At 44.5% G+C, this 19,106-nt stretch overlaps 1 protein-coding gene across 1 annotated transcript; it reads left to right on the top strand.

The window, feature by feature from the left end:
* The first annotated feature begins 437 nt into the window (after positions 1-437).
* PRSS23 (serine protease 23) lies at positions 438-8,617 on the top strand. Its single transcript, XM_061343792.1, has 2 exons — positions 438-625; positions 5,461-8,617. The coding sequence occupies exon 2, from the start codon at positions 5,474-5,476 to the stop codon at positions 6,590-6,592; it is 1,119 nt and encodes a 372-aa protein (XP_061199776.1). The 5' UTR covers positions 438-625; positions 5,461-5,473; the 3' UTR covers positions 6,593-8,617.
* The last annotated feature ends 10,489 nt before the right edge of the window (positions 8,618-19,106 follow it).

The raw sequence follows: 19,106 nt of genomic DNA on the forward strand, positions 1-19,106 counted from the left end.
GATTCAAGAAGGACGAGTAATTAAAACCCGTTCAAAGAATGTGTCTGACAATTAAGTTCAACTATGAGGCAACAGAGGTGACAGACCACAAAGATCCTTACACCCTGTAATGGCGGCAGGGACCCCAGGGGTTCACCCTCTGAGGTGGCCCGGCCACACCACTGCGGTGAGGGGATGGCGATCCCTGAGCTGCCCAAAGTGCCGGGACCCCGCGAATAAAAACGAAGATGAGGAAAAAAAGTATGGTTTTCCTCAGGAAATCAATGAAAACGACATGAAAAGAGGAAAACAACAGGGTGCCGCCCTCAAGGGCGCACTGGGGCGGCGGCCTGCGCTGAGGGGCGGCCTCGGCCTCAGCCCCTGCGCGGCCTCCAAGGGCGGGCTGTGGGGCGGGAGGGGAAGGGAGCGGAGCGGAGGGGAGGGAAGGGGAGCGGAGGGGAACGGGGCTCAGCAGCGGCGGCGGCCGGAGCCACCTGCGGTAGGCGCCGCTCCGCCCCACACCGCTCCGCCCCGCTCCGCTCCGCTCGGAGCGCGCCTCTGAGGGAAGGCGCCCGGCGGGAGGGATGGGACCGGCCCCGCCACCTGCCTGAGCGGCTCCGGGACGCGCCGCCGCCGCGGGGAGCTGGTAGGTAGCGGGTTCCAAAGGGAGCGGGTCACCCAGGGGGGACACAGGGGAGTCCGGCGCGGCACAGCCCGGCTGCGGGAGCCGCTGTCCTTGTGCGGGACCAGAGCTGCGCTTTTAACCCTCTCCCATCACCGGGAGCGCAATGGGCGGACAATGGGGATGGAGGGAGCTGCTGTTCCCCGCCCGTCCCGCTTCGGGTGCTGGCCGGGGCTGCGAGCCCCGCTGCTCTGTGCTGGCGGTGACCAACTTCGAAGAGGCTGCTGAAACAGCCGATAGAAGATTCGCCTTTGCTGCGTTTCGCACTCGGGAGGCGTCAGAAGGAGCTTCTGGGTTAAGCCGCTGCGGTCCTGTACTTCGGTACATCTCCGTGACCGAAAACATCGGTATTTTGGGCTTTTTACTTAAGAAATACGTGATGATGTGTTCAGCGAAGCGGCTGCTGGAGCCTGCGGGGGTTGTTCGGCTCCTGCCCCTTCGCTCGGGTGGTTGGTAGCGCTGGGGCTGCGTGTCCTTGTTCACAGCTTGTATTCCAGCTGACCGTCACCGTTTGCTCCTGTACCGTGAAACCGAAGCTGCTTTACGAGAGGGAAAGATAAAGGAAAGGAGGCAGTAAGATCACTCCGTAGGAATCTAAGTGGTAAACACATAGCACAATCCCTTTCCTGTGTGTGTGCGTGTCACTGACACACGTGTCAGGATACCCGTTGTGTGTGTTAACAGACACCCTTGGCCTCTCAGGACCAAAGCTGGTTTCGGGTTTTCCGAACATCTCTTCTTACAGCGGGTAAGGCAGGGTAACTCGCACCACCCCCAGCATCGCGGGCTAATAGAGATGTTGAATTTTGATGGCTGCAAAGCTTCTGTACCTCTTAAAAGCAGAACTCAATTATTGTTGCTGTGTTTTGACAAGTTCTCAGTGACTAAGAGGAGCAGCGGAGGTATTTTGGCACGGCAGTGACAGTGCTTTAGTTCACCTTTGTAATTTGGTTCGGGGCAGGTTTTTCTCTCCCTCTGCCTTGGTTTTTCTTTCTCCGTTTGTTTTCTTTTGCCATGTTAATCATTCTGGCTTCCAGCTCCGGGGAAAAACTTTCTTCATTTCACAAATGTCATGGAGCCTGTTCTGTTCACAGCCTTTCCTACTGGATGTTCCAGGATTTATTGTTATTTACCATCTTACTACGAGAACCACCCCTGAAGTGGTGAACTCCTCCAGAAAAATTACTTGCTTATTAGCAAATGATTCATGCCCGGCCCGAACAAGGCAGTTCTCTTTCACCACCGTTTCTCTCAGGGTGTGAATGCCCATAGCAGGCAGGAAAATGTGCCTGTGAAGTGTTTCAGCAGTGTGGGGAGCCCCGGGGTAGCTGTCACTGTTTCCATTCTCTAAACCATTTTAATGCCATTAGCAAGTGTGATTATGTACAAACCGCTTTCTAGGGGGTTCCGAGGCTGGAAATCAGAGCGGGGCTTTGTACCGAGTCAAAGGGTGGATTGAGTTTATGACACAGTTTAAATAGGAACAGAAGAGCAGTGCTACAGTAGAGCCGCACGTCGTGATTCATTCAGTATCGGTTTGTGATAGCTGCTGGGGGAAGTCCTCGCTTCTTACTGGTTTGTTCTATTTGAGAACATCTCTCAGGGTCACACACGAGTATGTAGCTGAACACAGAGGGTGTTAACCCCGGGTTGGTTTTTTTTGCTGCTTTTTGAGTTTTGTTGAAAACAGGAATGAAAAGAGAAAGGAAAGGAAAAGGAGAGCGTAACTGGTAGGTCTCTCTTTAAATTTAGGTTGTTCTTTATATTCCTTCATTTTTTTCTGCTTAACTATTTTTCAGAGAGGAGGCATCTCCACAGGAAGAGGTACTATGCTCTCTTTTGGCATCCTGTTATAAATAAGACATTTATTCTCTTCAATGCATCCCAGAGCTGATTTATTACCATTTCTGTCTCCAGATTTGATGTGACTATGAAGACTTCAGTAAATGCCTTGATTTGTGAGCACTGTTTAGCTTTTATGGTCTGGTATATCCTCAAAACTGTATTCTATTAGGTTTTAGTAGCATTTGACAACAGCAAAGTTTTGCAGCTGATGAAAAGGCTGTTTTACCATCAGATTTATCATCAGCGTGATCACAGCATAGAAGCAGCAGCGGAGGGGTGTGGGAAGGCTTGCTCAGAGGCATAAAGTGGAGTAAGGACCACTTTAGAGCACAGCATAGATACCATCTCCCGAAGCCTTTTTTTTTGGGATCAGTTTAAGTCGCAGCTGCTGTCTGGCTCTTTTCATAGGGCGACTGCCCTCTACTGATTGAAACTGCCTATTTTGTGCTGGCGTTGCTTGCAGGGCTGATGGTAGCGATATTGAAGGGAGAAGTTAATTTCTCTTCTCAGCCCAGATGATGCTCTCGGAGGAAGCAGCGAAGTTTTTGGTCACACAGGCCCTTCATCAGGTCGCTGTGCTGACAGGCACGAGGGAATCTTGCTGCTTGTGCAAATAGCAACTGACAAGACGCTTCTGATTTCCCCCTGCTAGCTAAATAAACCAGCCAAAGGCCAGCACTGGCTCTGTGAGGATGAGTGACTTTTAGATCCAAGAAGCAGCATGAGTGAGTGGTGCAGTTTAGATGCATATTCCTTTATCAGGAATGCTTCAAATGTAATGTGTGGCAATGACTTTGGTATGAGGCAGATGAGAGCAGACTGCTTATAAATATATTCTCTTAATGATGGGATCTGCTACCTAAGGCACCGCATAACTGGGATTTAGTCTGCTGTCAGCTTCTAACTGGGAGACCAGTAAACATTTCTGCATACAGTCCTCACTGTCACAGGTAGGACAGTTAACAGTTGACTTGTGCTAGTGTGTATTGCCTTTATGAGGATGGAGTGGTATCATTTGTCCCTGTTACCTTCTTCTTCTGTGTTTTCCTAATCACTGTTATTCATAAGTATGTTTGATAATACAGGAGGGCCATCCTTACACCAATGTGAGACCATCTTATTTCATAGCTTACAAAACCCAGCCACATCCAATATTAATCTCTGCTGTGGAAGGAGCCAGAGGAGCTGATGATATTCCTAGAATACATAAGCAAGTATTTTCCACTTTTGGGAGATCTAAAATAATGCAATTCTGATTCATGTTTAAAATGACCTGTATTTTCCAGCATGACTTGCCCATCAGGTGTAAAGCGGCACATTCGATAGTTTAACCCTTCTAGAACAAAATGCATCCCTTTAAAGATGTTCTGTTTGTTAAAGAAAAAAATACCAAGAGAATGTCTGGTCACTTCTGGAAGAATCATAGAATCAAGACCTTTAAGATCATCAAGCCCAACCCTTATCCTAGCACTGCCAAGACCACCACTAAACCATGTCACTGAGGGCCTCATCTACATGGTTTTTGAACACTCCCAGGGATGGTGATTCCACCACTGCCCTGGGCAGCCTGTTCCAATGCGTGAGCACCCTTTTGGGGAAGAATTTTTTCCTAATGTCCAGTCTAAACCTCCCCTGGTGCAGCTTAAGGCCGTTTCCTCTTGTCCTATTGCTTGTTAGTTGGGAAAAGTGTCAGTACCTGCCTTTGTGGGCATCAGTAGCATCAGCTCTGTTCACTTATGTCTGGTTTTTTGGAATGGGAATGTTTTTATATCCTGCATGAGCCAATTGATATTTTGAATACTGTGTGCTTTATCTGTAGCCCCCATTCCCAAAGAGGATGCTACCATCAACAGGTAGCAATGTTTGAGTTGGACACTTTGGACTTCAGCAGTCTGTAGCTTGTGAAGTCTTTTTTAGTGCACCTTAGGGATGGGGTATTCCTACAAAAAGGACTGGAAAGAAGGATTTTTCTATTTTATTCTTAGATAGCTGTGGTTGTCTCCTGCGTGATTTGCTTTGGTTTCCTGGTTTGAGGTATTTCAGGAATGATCCTGCAGTTGTGATCACTGTAACCTCAGCAGGATTTTAAACATGTGTAAGCTCAACATAATAGTGAAGTATTGTTTGAATACTCTTTGTGTGAGGGAGATCCTGCCTGCCTTCTTGCCCAGGGCAATGCCTCCTGCAGCGATTCAGCTGTATGGCTAATTTTCAAATGAACTAAAGTTACACATTTTCTTGACGCAGGCCTAGTGCACGCTGTTCTCTGCAGTCTGAGGCACTCTGCCTGTGGTTCATAAACACATTTACAGTCCCATTTGCCTCCCCGTGCTCAGAGGGGGGTGGGTTGCATTAGTAATTAATTGAGTTTCTAAAGGAATAAGGCAGTATGTTAACTGAAGATTCCATTGAGAATTGTAAATTCACTTCATTAGCTGGCCTTGTGTACTCATACCACCCTTCCTCATGCAAGCCTAGGGGAGAGCAAATGCTACATGGAGCAGAAATCTTTGCTATGAGTTGCAAGGGGAAACAAATCTGTGTGGTCATGTTCTGCAACCCAGCTCCTGTTCAGGTTATCTTCTTTGTCCACCCTCCTGTTCCTGCCATCAGCTTGATGTCTCTGGCAGGAGCTATGGTTTCTGAATTCAGGAATTCACAGGTCTGAATTTGTTTTCCTCTGTGTGAAGACAAGCACTAGAACTCCTCACTGGTGTCAGGTGCAAGTTGGTGGCTCAGCACACCTAAGGATTAAATGCCCTGTTTCAGTGTTAACCTGGGGCACTTGTTTGAGGATACAGGTTAAGACATTAGTTTAACTCTGAAAAAAAGTACTTAATGATAGTTGGCTCCAGTCAAATCACTATTTTATACCTGGTTAGGAAGCCATTACTTAGCAAGGTAGATTAACCTTGCAACATTTATGTAACTGGACTTTCTTTTGCTTTCCACAGACCGGCATTCAGAATGGCAGGCTTGTCCACTTTAATCCTCCTTTTGTGTGCTGCTAAAGATGTGATGCCCTCCAGTTCCCACTGGAAGCCAACTTGGCCATCTTACAGAGTTCCAGTTATCCTGCCACAATCTACCCTTAACTTGGACAAACCACAGTTCGATGCTGAAGCCAGACTGGAAGTGGTATCTCCGTGTGGCCCAGCATGCCACAAAAGTTCTCCTCTGCCAACTTACGAAGAAGTAAAGAACTACCTGTCCTATGAAACCTTATATGCTAATGGTAGCCTCACTGAAACAGAGGTGGGCATATATATTCTGAGCAACAGTGGTGATGGGTCTCAAGGCAAATCTCGAACTAAGAGGCAGATCTATGGCTATGACAGCAGGTTTAGCATTTTTGGGAAAGACTTCTTGTTGAATTACCCATTCTCCACATCGGTGAAGCTATCTACAGGTTGCACGGGCACACTGGTGGCTGAAAAGCATGTTCTTACTGCAGCTCATTGCATCCATGATGGGAAGAGTTATGTCAAAGGAGCTCAGAAACTGCGGGTGGGGTTCCTAAAGCCCAAAGTGAAAGATGGCAGCAAAGGAGCCAATATCACCAACTCAGCAATGCCTGAGAAAATGAAATTCCAGTGGATCCGAGTGAAACGGACACATGTCCCCAAAGGCTGGATCAAAGGCAATGCCAATGACATTGGCATGGATTATGACTATGCCTTGCTGGAGCTGAAGAAGCCTCATAAAAGAAAGTTTATGAAGATAGGTGTGAGCCCACCAGCAAGACACTTGCCTGGAGGGAGGATTCACTTCTCTGGCTATGACAATGATCGCCCAGGAAACCTGGTTTACCGCTTCTGTGATGTCAAAGATGAAACATACGACCTGTTGTACCAGCAGTGCGATGCCCAGCCAGGCGCCAGTGGGTCTGGGGTATATGTGAGGATGTGGAAGAGGCAGGACCACAAATGGGAGCGTAAAATTATTGGCATATTTTCAGGCCATCAGTGGGTGGACATGAATGGCACCCCACAGGATTTCAATGTAGCCGTTCGCATCACTCCCCTCAAATACGCACAGATCTGTTACTGGATCAAAGGCAACTACCTTGACTGCAGGGAAGGATAAAGACAATGAAACTCCTTGAAAGCACTTAATGACTGGTTTTAATTACTCATCTGAGGAAAGTCTAGACTTTTGCTGCAAATGTCTGTGAGATGGTCTTGTAACGTGGGGATGCGAACCTTGTTCTTAGGAGAAGGGCTGTGCGGTGCTGCCATTACAGCTCAACACTGGGGAGAAAGGGATGTTGGGTTGGGAGGGAGCAGGTGGACTTGTTGAATTTGCAGCTCAGAAACTCAAGATTAATTAGGGGCGGATCAGTAAACAGCATGAAATCAGAACCGTCTCCAAAGAATCTCATAAAAGGGACGCTGTTGACTATCTCATGTCTGCAATGTTTGTTTTAATAAATCCTAGGATTAGTAGAAATGCTTTGATCTGAACTTTAAAAGAAAATATTTCTATGCTGTTGGGGGCTGAAGAGGGGCATTTAATGGTGTTTGCAACCCAAACATCACAGCTTTGTGTTCCTGCATGAGAAAGGGAGTGTGAAAAGGGCAAGGCATGCGCTGTGGGAGATGAACGCCACACAAATAGCGTGAAGGGTAAATAACTGTGTAACATTTCTAACCTTCTTTTGGCCTGAGTGATTTGAGACTTTATTAGTAACAGAGTTAAGAAAAATGCTGTTTGAGCAAACAGACCTTGGTGTTGCAAGGACTTGACTGTGAAGATGATTTTGGTCATACGAGTAGTGCCATTGCATCGTGCCTTGGGAAACACAAATTGTAGATAGGATTAAGTCATTACAGAGATGGCGCATAGTCTTACAGCTAGCAGGGTCCCTATGGATATACTGTTACAGAAGGCACATAGGGACAGGGTTTTGTTTTCTGTTTATGACCTACTTAGATCCTTTAAGGAAAAACTTGTGTCAGCAACTCAGATTTTCAAAGGAAAGCCTGTCTGTGGTCTTGATGGCCATCTGAATTGCTGCCAGAAAAGCAGGTAAGGAGGAGATCAGGACTAAAGGGTTCTACTGAGTTTTCCCCCCTTTTTGTTGAAGATACATGCTATTCTACCTATACGAGGTAGAGGGACACTGGATTTATAAGTGTCTCTGTTGTAGCCCTTTGACAGTGTAGTTTGTGTGGCATCTTGACCTACATTTCTCATGTTGTTTGGGGTAGAAATCCTCCTCCCCATCAAACTGTCGAGTTACAAATAATTCTTGGGAAGTGCACAGTTCAGTAATACTGCAGCTGGAATGGAGCCATGCTATAGGGTGCAGTCTGAGTTTGCTATGAAGCGGTGCTCTGCTCTCTCTTATAGATAACAGTGACTTATGTTTTTACTGTAGCAGAAGTGGAGTTTAAAACAAGAGCTGTCTTTTACAGATAAAATCAATGCAGCCAAATACCTGTAGCTCCGCAAACAGCATTGGGAAGTCAATGTGGTCTGTACAAACTGTTTCTCAGTGGGTTGTGCCACTGTATTACAGTCACATGGTTCAGTACATGCTGCCATGCCAGTATCACTTCTTTCGACAGGAGGATAGATACTGGCTCCAGTTCCAGTTTCTCTTCCATCCATCTCTCACTGTCTCCTTACCAAGTTGCCCATGGCTCTTGGTGCTATGGGGCAAATGCAAGGCCATGGTGTGAAATGGCAGAGCTGGGAAGGAATGAATCTAAGGAGAGCTTCCCTGTGCTATACGAATACAAGGAAAATGTTAAATCAGCTAAGCCTTTCTTACACTCTACTAATTACTATGGCATTTGTAAACATATGCCTGATGGTGCTTTATCTTTGTGATGGCTTTGGCTCTAGTTCTGAAAAACAGTTTTGCTAGAGCTGTCTGTGATTATTGTTATTATAGATGCAGTGTGCAAAACAATTGGACCCTCATGTGGGCTTTTGGTGCATTCAGATACAAGCAGTTGCTAATGCTTTGAAATATGAATAATCACCATATGTACCTGATGGTCTTTTTCTGCCTTTTTATTTTAATTTCCTTTACTCTGTGGCTGTTCTCTGGAGCACTTTTGTTTGAATGTATCACAGTGAATAAAGAAAAGTTATGGAATTCCAGTGCAGACAGTCTTGTATTTGTGCTATACTTGGGTTGCACTTTCAATCTCATTTCAGTTACTTATTTCTAAAGACAGATACAAAACAAATTTATTAATATCCTTAATGCTGTTTATTTTCCTTCAATTTTCTTTTGTCCTCACCTGTTTGTTGTTTTTAGGTCATTTCTTTTTTCAGTAGGTTTAATTATTCTGCCTTTGGATGGTAATAATCAATCTTAGCTTTTATACAGCAACAATCGTTGCAGTTCCAAAGCCAGTCAAGAGCTCAAGTTACTCAGAGCTGAAAATAACCTCTTAGACCAAAAAGTCACATTCTTTTTATTAACTTTAGGGTCAATAAACTATGGAGGAATTCGAACCAGTCATAAGGTCATAAATCATGTCCATCTTCTTTTTCTTTTAGTTGATGCAGGAAGAAAAAAGTTCCTCTGACACCAGCAGTGAGACCCACAGTTCTTAGAGGAGCACTGGAGTGCAGAAATGTTCTACTCTGATTTGGGAATTGCTACTTCTACAACTTTCCTTATCTCTGGATGTGCACGCTACATCATGTGGGCTTTGCAGCATCAGTCCTGGTTTCCTGAGCATATTTCCCATCCACTTGCCCTGTGTTCTCAACTGCTTTACTGGACTGTAGATTAAGATCTTTTTCATGGAATCATAGAATCATTTAGATTGGAAAAGTCCTATAAGATCATCAGGGCCAACTGTTGTTCTCACACTAAGACCACCACTAAACAAACCATGTCCTCAAGCACCACACCTACATGTCTTTTTTGATGGTGACTGAACCACTTCCCTGGGTAGCATGTTCCAATGCCTGACAACCTCCGGGGAAGAAATTTTTCCTAACATCAAATCTAAGCTTCCCTTGCACAACTTGAAGCCATTTCCTCTTGTCCTGTTGACTGTTGTTTGGGAAAAGAGACTATCCAGCTCCATCATCCTTTCAAGGCAGTTGTAGAGAGAGATAAGGTGCTCCCAAACCTTACCTTCTCTAGACTAACCCCCTGCAAGGTCCCTCAGCCATTTCCCATCACACTTGTGCTTCAGGCTCTTCATCAGCTCTGTTAGCCTTCTCTGGCCCCACTCCAACAATGTCTCTCTTGTAGTGAGGGGCCCAAAACTGAACACAGGATTCAAGGTGCAGCCTCACCAGTGCCCAGTACAGGGGTAGAGTACATCTCTCGTGGTGACTGGCAGAGTGGAGTTGTGCAGAAGGCACATGAGCTAGAATAATGTTAGCAGGTTGTTTTAAAAATCAAATGTATGGAGCAAGTTGAGTGTAATCAGGGGAGGGAGTCTCTTTCTACTGTACATTTTTATGCAAACATTCCAGATTGGTTTTGGAAAGAAAAGGAAATCTCAGATCACATGGGCAGAATTGTGCTAAAAGCTCATCATTCTTTCACTGTGCCCACCTGAGCTGGTGTAATTTTGCCAGCATATTCATTCAGCATGGGGTTGGGCCATTGCTTGGCAGGTTTGGAAACTGAATTCTAAGGATACTTGCTTTGGTGCTGTAAATAGGGCTCTTTCAAAACCAGAACTTTAACCTGTGAGAAAGACAGCTGTGTAGCCAAAATAGCTCATCAAGGAACCACAAGTAACTCAACTATACAGAGGCATGACACTAGAAACTTCATTGTCCAGCTGATGGTGACTGCCACTAATCTGCAGAACTGCATCGAGTGCCTCTGTATTCTTGTATCCTAAGGCAGGGCAGCAGAGGGGTATAGGAGGGCTGTTCTGGTTGTGAATGGAAAGGATTAAAATCTTCTGCAGCTTTAAGCGGCTGACATATGTAGAATTCTGGTTGATGTGACATGACTTCCTCGGAGAACAGTGTTGGAGGTGGAAGCTGAAGTCTCGAGAAGGCACAGACCATAGAATCATAGAATCAATCATAGAATCATAGAATAGTCCTGGGCAGGGATATAGATATCATAGAATAGCCATGGGCAGGGACACCTCACACTAAACCATATCACCCAAGGCCTTGTCCAGCCTGGCCTTGAACACTGCCAGGGATGGAGCATTCACAATGTCCCTGGGCAACCTATTCCAGTGCCTCACTACCCTAACAGGAATTTCCTCCTTATATCCAATCTAATCCATCTATCCATGCAGAGCTCTTCCAGAGCACACAGTGAACTTAGCCTACTGCAGGCTGCAGAGTTATCACCAAGCTTCTTTCTCAGAGGAAAGGTATTTTCCTTGCATCTGTAATTGTTTTGCAGCTGAATTCCCAGGCCTGCCTGCTTAGAGGGCAGCCCTCATCTTAACGTTGCATGCTGAACTCCGAGCTAGTATAATACATGCTTGAAATTCTTGTCCGTGTTTCCACTTAATCTGCCATTTGTTAGCAGATTTTGGTAGCGTGCCAAGGCAATATGCACAGGCCTTGGGAAGAGAAGCTTTCAAAGAGTGGATAAAGTATGATGGGAGGGTAAAAACCTCTTTGCTTCCCTGGAGCGAAAAGGAAGCGCAGACAGAGAAGAGCAGCAAAGAGCGAAAGGGCAACATGATTCGTGTCCCAGGAGCAAGATTCCTAGTGAGCTGGTTGCTGTGTATATATGCACATGTATGGGGAGGGTTTATGAATAATACTGTTCCTTTCCATTCCCTGTTCTACTAGGTATAGAATAAAAAGGGATGAGCTGAAGTAAGTTAAGCCTCTTCAACTGACTGTATAAATACCAAATCTGAAGCCGGTGTGCAGCACATATGAGAAGTTTAGACTGTGGCTTGCCTATAGGTACAGAAGAAAAGCTTCAGTGTCAGCAACATCAGAATTAGGAACTTGCTCTTCTCCCAGGAGATGTTTTCTGCTGTCTCACACAGTGACTATTAGGTTGCTGTTAAAGGCAGTGTGGGCTTTTATGGGTAAATCATTAAACAAGAGAAGAGAAACAACTTAGCATGCCCCAAACACTGATTATACGCAGGATAAAATTAGCGGTGATGTTATGGCTGCGGATTGATTTTGAATAGGTTGAGTCATGAAGCAGGCTCATAGTGTTTTTTATCTAAAGATCTCTAGCAGGAGTTAAGTGGTTGTGGCTCAAGGGGAGACAATGAATGTTCATCACAGGTCTTTATGGGCGGTGTTTAGTTTTGTACAATAAATTGCATTTAAAAGACAAGTATGCATCAGCAGAGATCTACAAGAAGGTAAACGCTTCTATTGCTTCACCAAGCAAGAACTCATGATATAAAATACTCCTTTTCAACAGCATATATATTAAAAATATCTGATACCTGTTAACTGCAATTTGCTCATTTCAGGTTTGGAAAACACTGTTCATGCTGATTTGGTGAGGTGAGAGTTATTTTCCTGGCAAGCCTGGCTAACTCCAATGTAGAAAACACGTTCATGAATTACTGACATGTGATGTGAAGGCTGTTCACTCTTATTGGAATGATAGCAGTAATAAGTTATAATAACTTTTTCCAGCTTATCCTAAGCAATTTCCTACAACTATTTTATGCCACATTATCATAGATTTGGTGCTTTCCCACAGGTTGCACACAGAAAGCAGTTAATTTAATGATGCTTTAGATGTTTTTTGGGGGGGTTTCATCCTTTACCCATGAAGCCAGGTGTATTTACTGCCATGGAAAGGTCAGAGAGAACAAAAATGTTCACATTTCAAAAGTTCATCAAAGCCTTGTGTAACATAAAGTCCCACTTGCGAGCTGCAGTTGAACTGTGTTTGCCATCATACAGAACATGGTAGGTTTAAATGAGGTGGTTTAGATGAGTTTAAACCTGAACAAACAGTTCCTTTTTGGTCTTTTCCCACTGCCTCCGTCCTTCTTTTTCTTTTCCTGCTCATTCTTGGAAAATAAAACATCCCGTGATGAAAAAGAATGGAGATTCATAAGGAGAAAGGAATAAGGTGTGCTTCAGAAAACCTATTCAACTGGCATGTTTGCTCTTTCTTGCTGCAAAGAGGGTGCCTACCCAATGGTTTGGCTGTTCTGATCATTCTGGGACAGGCAGGCGATACTTGCTTTGATTTTGACCAGGAATTTCCACCTGGGTCAAAGAAACCTTTCTGATAAAAATTTGTCCTAAATCAGGATGTTTCAACAAAGCTTTGGTTTCTGTGAATTGCTATTGCGACCTGTTTCTCTAATGAATTTCCAGTCAGACCTGCTTCAGTTAGCTTTTCCTGTGGGGTGTTCTGATCCCCATGGGAAGCAGGATGTTGTACCTTCCCATGGCAGAGGGTTGGAACTAGATGGTCTTTAAGGTCCCTTCCAACCCAAATCATTCTGTGATTCTATGATTATGGCTTACAAACAGCATTCAACACATTTGTCCAAAAGTAATGTTTTACCTGAATTTATCACAGTTTTGTTCATTCTGAATGGAGCACACAAGGGCCTGTTTCATTGTTGGTGCGGAAGGGAGTATATTAGGACGTACGCACCACTGCAGCATGGGGTCAACTGGCCGTGGGACCAGAGGCTTGAGAAACAGGTGAAAGGACAGGGGTTTTCTGGCCTCTGCTTCCTCACAAAAGCTTCACTCAGCAACGAAGCGTGGGGTGGAAATAAAGGTCACACTGGGCTTCATCCCGCACCCACCAAAGTCTGCTATTGTGTTGGGTGGGAGCGGGATCCGTGCGCAATGGGATCTGCCGCACGGCTTAAATGTCACCAGGCGTGTGGGAGCACTTCTCTCCAGGCAGCCCTTCTGAGGGATCATTGTGGGCAATGAAAGGGCAGGAAAGACTTTTCCAGAGCGTGTGGGTGGGGAAAAAGCAGCCCTTCATGCTGGGAACACATCAGATGTGAGGGTAACTCTGAAATGTCTTGTCCCTGGAGTAGAGGGTTAGGCTGAGCGAGTTCTGCAGGTAGATGGAGATCAGCTTTGCCCAGTAGATTCCTCCCCATCTCTTCCAGAGATGTCTCTGGCTCCAACCAAGTGGGAGGGGGATAGCCACACTCTCACCTTTATGGATGAACCACTCAATCTCTGCCTCCTGTGGGAAGTAATGATTTAACAACGCTTAAACGAGAGAATAACCTGAAAGAAGCTGTGAGATGTGTTCAGTTCACAGTAGCAATAAAGTAGCTGTTTACAAACAGGTACCCACAAATACCTGTCTTTTAACAAGTACCTGTGGCTACTGCTGTTGTAACCAGTGCTAGGAACCTTAACTACCTGGGCTGGACTCAAGCTTGTAGGTACTGTCGAGGCAGAAATTCCCATTTCCCAGGCTTCACCATAAAAACAGACTTTCTGTCTCCTTGTTTTCACTAGACCTCATTCAGGAAACACAATCCCCTTTTAAGTACATGATCTTAAGCTTTGTATAATGAAATATCTTTAGGGTATTTCCCAGTAATCGACTCCCTGAGTTCTTCCTGTGAGACATTGTGCTGCTCTTCCCAGCTTTGTGTCATCAGTGCCTTTCATTAGTGTGCTCCTTCTCCTTGTGTGAATGTTATTGGTGAATATATTTAGTTGAGACTGGCTGAGAGTGATGCTTGGGAAACTAAGCTCGTAACTTCCCTCTACCCTGATGGTTCCCCTTTCAGCACCTTTTGTCTGTGCTTCAGCCAGACCCTTTGGCTAATAATTCCCTATACGGCACCGTTTCAATTGCTTTGCTGAAATCCAGTTAGATGAAGTCCACCAAAACCAATTACTATAAATTAAACTGCTGCTTGAGCAATGCGAAGAATCTGCAATAAATTATGGGCGAAATGGATGGCCTATTTCATCATGTTCATTTTAATCTTTATTTTAATGCTCGCCAGCAAGAATTACATCAGTTAATATTACTGTTCTGGGCATTGCTTTTGTTAGTGTAATATTATCAGAATAATTTGGACTCTTATGCGTCAAAATCTTGAATTTATCTAGATTTCAAGCTTAGGAAAAAGTTGTGTATATTCATTTTTATTAAGCTCTAATCCAGACCATGAACACTGCACTGGTTCTATTTCCTCATACGGCTGATTGTTTAGAAGCTGATAAACCACAGATAACACCTAAGGACACAGCTGTGATTTCTTTATTCTCAATAGCTGCCTTATTTGCATTGTTACTAATCTGAGCAGACGCAAGATCTTTATTAGCATCATCACGATGATAAAACAGCTCATTCTTTTGATGTCAGATAAAACACGATTTTGATGTGATTCTGAAGCCAAAAGCCATAAAGTCTGCTGTCATACTACCTCCCTCTACACTTGAAAGGGCTGTGAGACATCTGGAAATGGAAGAATCTTTTCTTTTGCCCCATAAAAATAATGTCTCCTACTTCTTCCTCCCAGTTTTGACTCCTGCAGTCTGGAAGGATTACAAAACCAGTCTGTGAAGTCGGCTTTAGTAGAAATCCTCTGTTTGGGGTATGAAATAGTTTGGGTTTTTGAATGGAAGAGTTACATCAGGAATCAAAGTCACAAATACAGTCAACACGAGGTCACACCATCTCCTGCCATAGCAAACCTTAGGCCTTGCAATGCATGCTTTCTTTTGTGAAAGATCTGTAGGCTGAAGGTAAAATGGGAACAGGCTGCAGGATTTAATGAACTATTTCACATGATCCCTCTGAATTTAATACATATGGTGGCTTTGAGCTCACGGCACTTCACAGCAGAAGTGTTCATTTCGCATTGCTACTATATTCTTTAATATACATGGAAATCAAAGTCTGCAACTTTTGAGTTCTGCACGTATTTTTGCTGCTTAGTGCATGATATGTGCCTGCGAAATGTTCTTACCAAGGCAGAACATGGTATATTAAAGGCATGTAAAAGAGAAAGCATGGCTTACTTTGATCTTGGGGGCTCTTGTGCTACTTGCCACTGAAGGTTTCCATTTGCTCTTCATCCACTCTATGCAATTTGTTTGGCTTTCAATAAAAATGACAGACAGAATTAATAACAGCCCTGATATCTCATCAGGAGATGCATTCCAAAAATATCTGTCTATCTACACAGTGAGTGTATGAAAGCCTATGTAGGATCCTGGTCAATAAAATCCTTCTGCTTCACTCAGAGAGACTTTCCATTAGTTTGAGAAATGCTTTCCTCATTACGATGCCTTCCCTTCAAGCATCCAGAAGGATATTGAAGGTAACTGATTGCTTCAAAGGAATAAACTTTTCACACTGCTACTGCCAAAGCTTGCCTTTTGTTCATTGAAAGAATGTTCCCTGTGGCAAAGGATGAGGTGATGTTGTAATACTCTGGGACACCCTGGAGAAAGCACATGGTAGTGTTTAATTAAGAGGTTTAATCAGTGTACCTCAATCTTGAATTAAAGCTGCATGGGCCAGAAGGATGCTCACATTTCTGAACTTTGGAACATTCTGGACATTGAAAACTTAAAACTGTGCTACATCTGGTACTCACAGTGGTAAGCAGCACACACGGAACATGGATTTACCCCACGGACACTGCATCACTTGGGCTAAATCAGAAACTGTATCACTAGATGGTTGGGGTTTTCTTGAGGATGGACCAGCTATGTAGCCAGGGATGGGAGCTATCTTTGTCCCTATACTTCTCAGACACTTCCTGGCAACAAAGGAATGGTTAAACTTAGGACTCTCGGATTCCAATCTCTGCCCTAATCAGCAGAAATTCCTCTGCATATTTTCATGCCAAGTTTTATCTTGCCTGATGCACTCCTCTTTCTTCCTCATCGCTACTATCTGGTGCTGGAGATGTTCCACTTTGTGTTGTCTAAACTGGTTATCAGAGAGTTAACGAGTACCTGGATAATACAGGATGGAGACGTGCTCCATCCTTCCCACACGTCCTGTCCTGTTTAGTCAGTGGGATTTCCCCCTCTCCTCAGCTGTATTTGTGATGCAGTAAAAATAGATCAGCGGAGTTCCATGAGTATCGTGAGTGGAGTTTGCTTTTAATCAAACTACGTGGTCTTTTTACAAAATTAGTGACAAAACTGCTATTAAATACCTTTGAAGTTCATCATAGCCTGCAACCTCAAACACTCCAGCAAAACAGGTCCATTAAAGCTTTTATCTAAGAGATAAAGAAAGTGAGTAATAGAAACCTGGCAACAAAGCTGGTTCCATTTCCTTAGGAGGGTTGGACAACTCTTCAAATGCCAGTGGGCATGAGCAAGCCCAGCCTAGGACGGGAAGGAAGATAACATGGCTGGATACAACCCATTCTCAAGAAGACATAAGTGTCGAGGGAGCAACCTCAACAATAGTTTTGTGTCAAACAGTCAGGCCAAGGACTGGTTTTATGTCAGAAATGGAAATACCTGGCAGGTGCTGAGTGGTTGGGTACCATCAAGTTGAAAGCAAGATTCCGATGTCTTAAACTGCATGGGATTTATGTCCTGTGGGATCCAGCTACCAGACCATGTCTATCACAAGGTGATAGGTGACGTTCAGCCATTCCTCTTGACTGATGACTGTCCAAACACCACGAGCTGTTTCTGGTAAGGTCAAAGTTAAGAGGTGTCTCTGTCTGGGCAGAGAAGAGATTCAGAGCAGCCCTGTGGAGAAGGACTTGGGGGTGCTGGTCGATGAGAAAATGAACATGAGCCAGCTTCAGTGTGCACTTGCAGCCCAGAAAGCCAACCGTATCCTGGGCTGCATCAAAAGGAGCGTGACCAGCAGGTCGAAGGAGGTGAACCTGCCCCTTTATTCTGCTCTCGTGAGACCTCACTTGGAGTATTGTGTGCAGTTCTGGTGTCCTCAACATAAAAAGGACATGGAACTGTTGGAACAAGTCCAGAGGAGGCCACGAGGATGATCAGGGGACTGGAGCACCTCCAGTCTGGAGGACTGGACTGGACCTCCAGTCTAGGGACTGTAGTGATAGGACAAGGGGTAATGGGTTAAAACTTAAACAGGGGAAGTTCCTTGGAGAAGACAGTGAATGCAAGATGTTCTGTCTCCCAGGCTCACTTATCAGGTTCTCAGTCCAGTCCTCATCTTCTTCCACTAGCAGTTACCTTTTTACTGGCTTTTCTTCCTCTTTTTAAGCTTACCCCTTTACCTGGGCCTGTTCCTATCACCAGTGGTCTGAGCTGGCTCCTTATCTTCCCACAGAGATAGGAGAGGAGGATATCCTGGGCATGCATTCCCTTTTTCCCCTCTATGTCATCTCTGCATTGCTTCTAAATCTGCATCTTTGACCACTGCCCTGAACCAGATCCCCCAAGCCACATGAAAATACGGATCTTTCTTAGCTTCTCTGTCAAATTGTCCCAGATTTCCAGCTACCTGCTAATCCTTTCCCTGTTACTTAAACATTTCCATGTTGGATTAAAATGCTTCTTTCTTTGTGCTCTTGGGAGTCTGGGTCACCCAGAGCAGATTCTAAGTCCCAGCCCTCCAAAAGTTCCAAGTTCTAGAACTAGCTTTTCGTTGCTGGGAAAGACAATGTTTGTCCCCATTTTCTTCAACTGGAGCAGTGGTAAAGGTCTGGTGGATTCAATACATATGTAGTCAGGCCCTGGTTAGCACCACACTGGTTTGAGAACATGGAGAAAAATGAAAGTTTTGAGCATGGACTTGATGACCTTAAAGCTCTTTTCCAACCTGGTCGATTCTGTGATTCTATGATACTATGCGCAGTAAGGTCAGTTTCTTCATAAACAGTAGCTATTTGCACAGAAGAAGCTTCTGTAGAGCAAATATAGGCTGTTTCTTGTTTGTTTGCTTGCTTTTTCTGTGTCTGAGAGCTTTGAGATTGGTTTGGGCAAACTTTCAGAAAACAGTGAGAAATGCAACTGCTGCAAACACCTGGTCAGTAAAATAGAAGCTCCTCTTCCAAATCCAGCAGCTCTAGAACAGCCTTTTTTTTTTTTTTTCCCCCAAAATGTTCCTTTTTCTTTTATTTTTCTGTATAACAATCTATTCCATCTCCTTGTTCCAACCCAGGAATGAGTGGAGTTTCCAAGAACGTGTTGGCACAAAGCTGAACATCAGGAACATCATTACCAAGTTTGCCAAGATCTTAGGGCGTTTACGCAGGATCTTATGAAGGAAGTAGCAGGAACCTCAATAACAGGCAGAGCCAGTGAGCTCCAAGTGTGGTAGTTGGGGGCTGACAGCATTTGGGGGCAGAGGATCTGAGACAAGAGAGGTAAAGATCTCAGAGTGTTTTGAAGGCAATGCCAGGAAGAACTGCCCATGTAGTTGAATGACTGGAGAAGAAGGCGTGTTAAGGCAGCAAAATAGATGTGAAAGGTGGACTGCACATCTCCTTCTTTATTGGAATTGTGGTTCAGTTACAAAGTAGAACTGAATGGAAACCACCTTTCTAGACCCCAGTGAGGGAGAAGAGTTGTTTTACTGGAAGAAGGGAGAAAATTGGCATGGAGGAAGAGGCATGAAGGGAAGAGAAAGGCAAGATGATTTCCCCCCCCGGGAAATACAATGTTTTATTGAGTTTGAAAATACATTTACTGCAAAATCTAGTAACTGAATGATACCACTACAAAGAAATCCTGCAAACCATATTCACCCTATTGTACA

This window comes from Neopsephotus bourkii, unplaced genomic scaffold (assembly GCF_033783945.1).
Source record: "Neopsephotus bourkii isolate Nb327-2 ecotype Australia unplaced genomic scaffold, CSIRO-AGI_Nbou_v1 NB_1825, whole genome shotgun sequence".
Lineage (NCBI taxonomy): Eukaryota > Metazoa > Chordata > Aves > Psittaciformes > Psittacidae > Neopsephotus > Neopsephotus bourkii.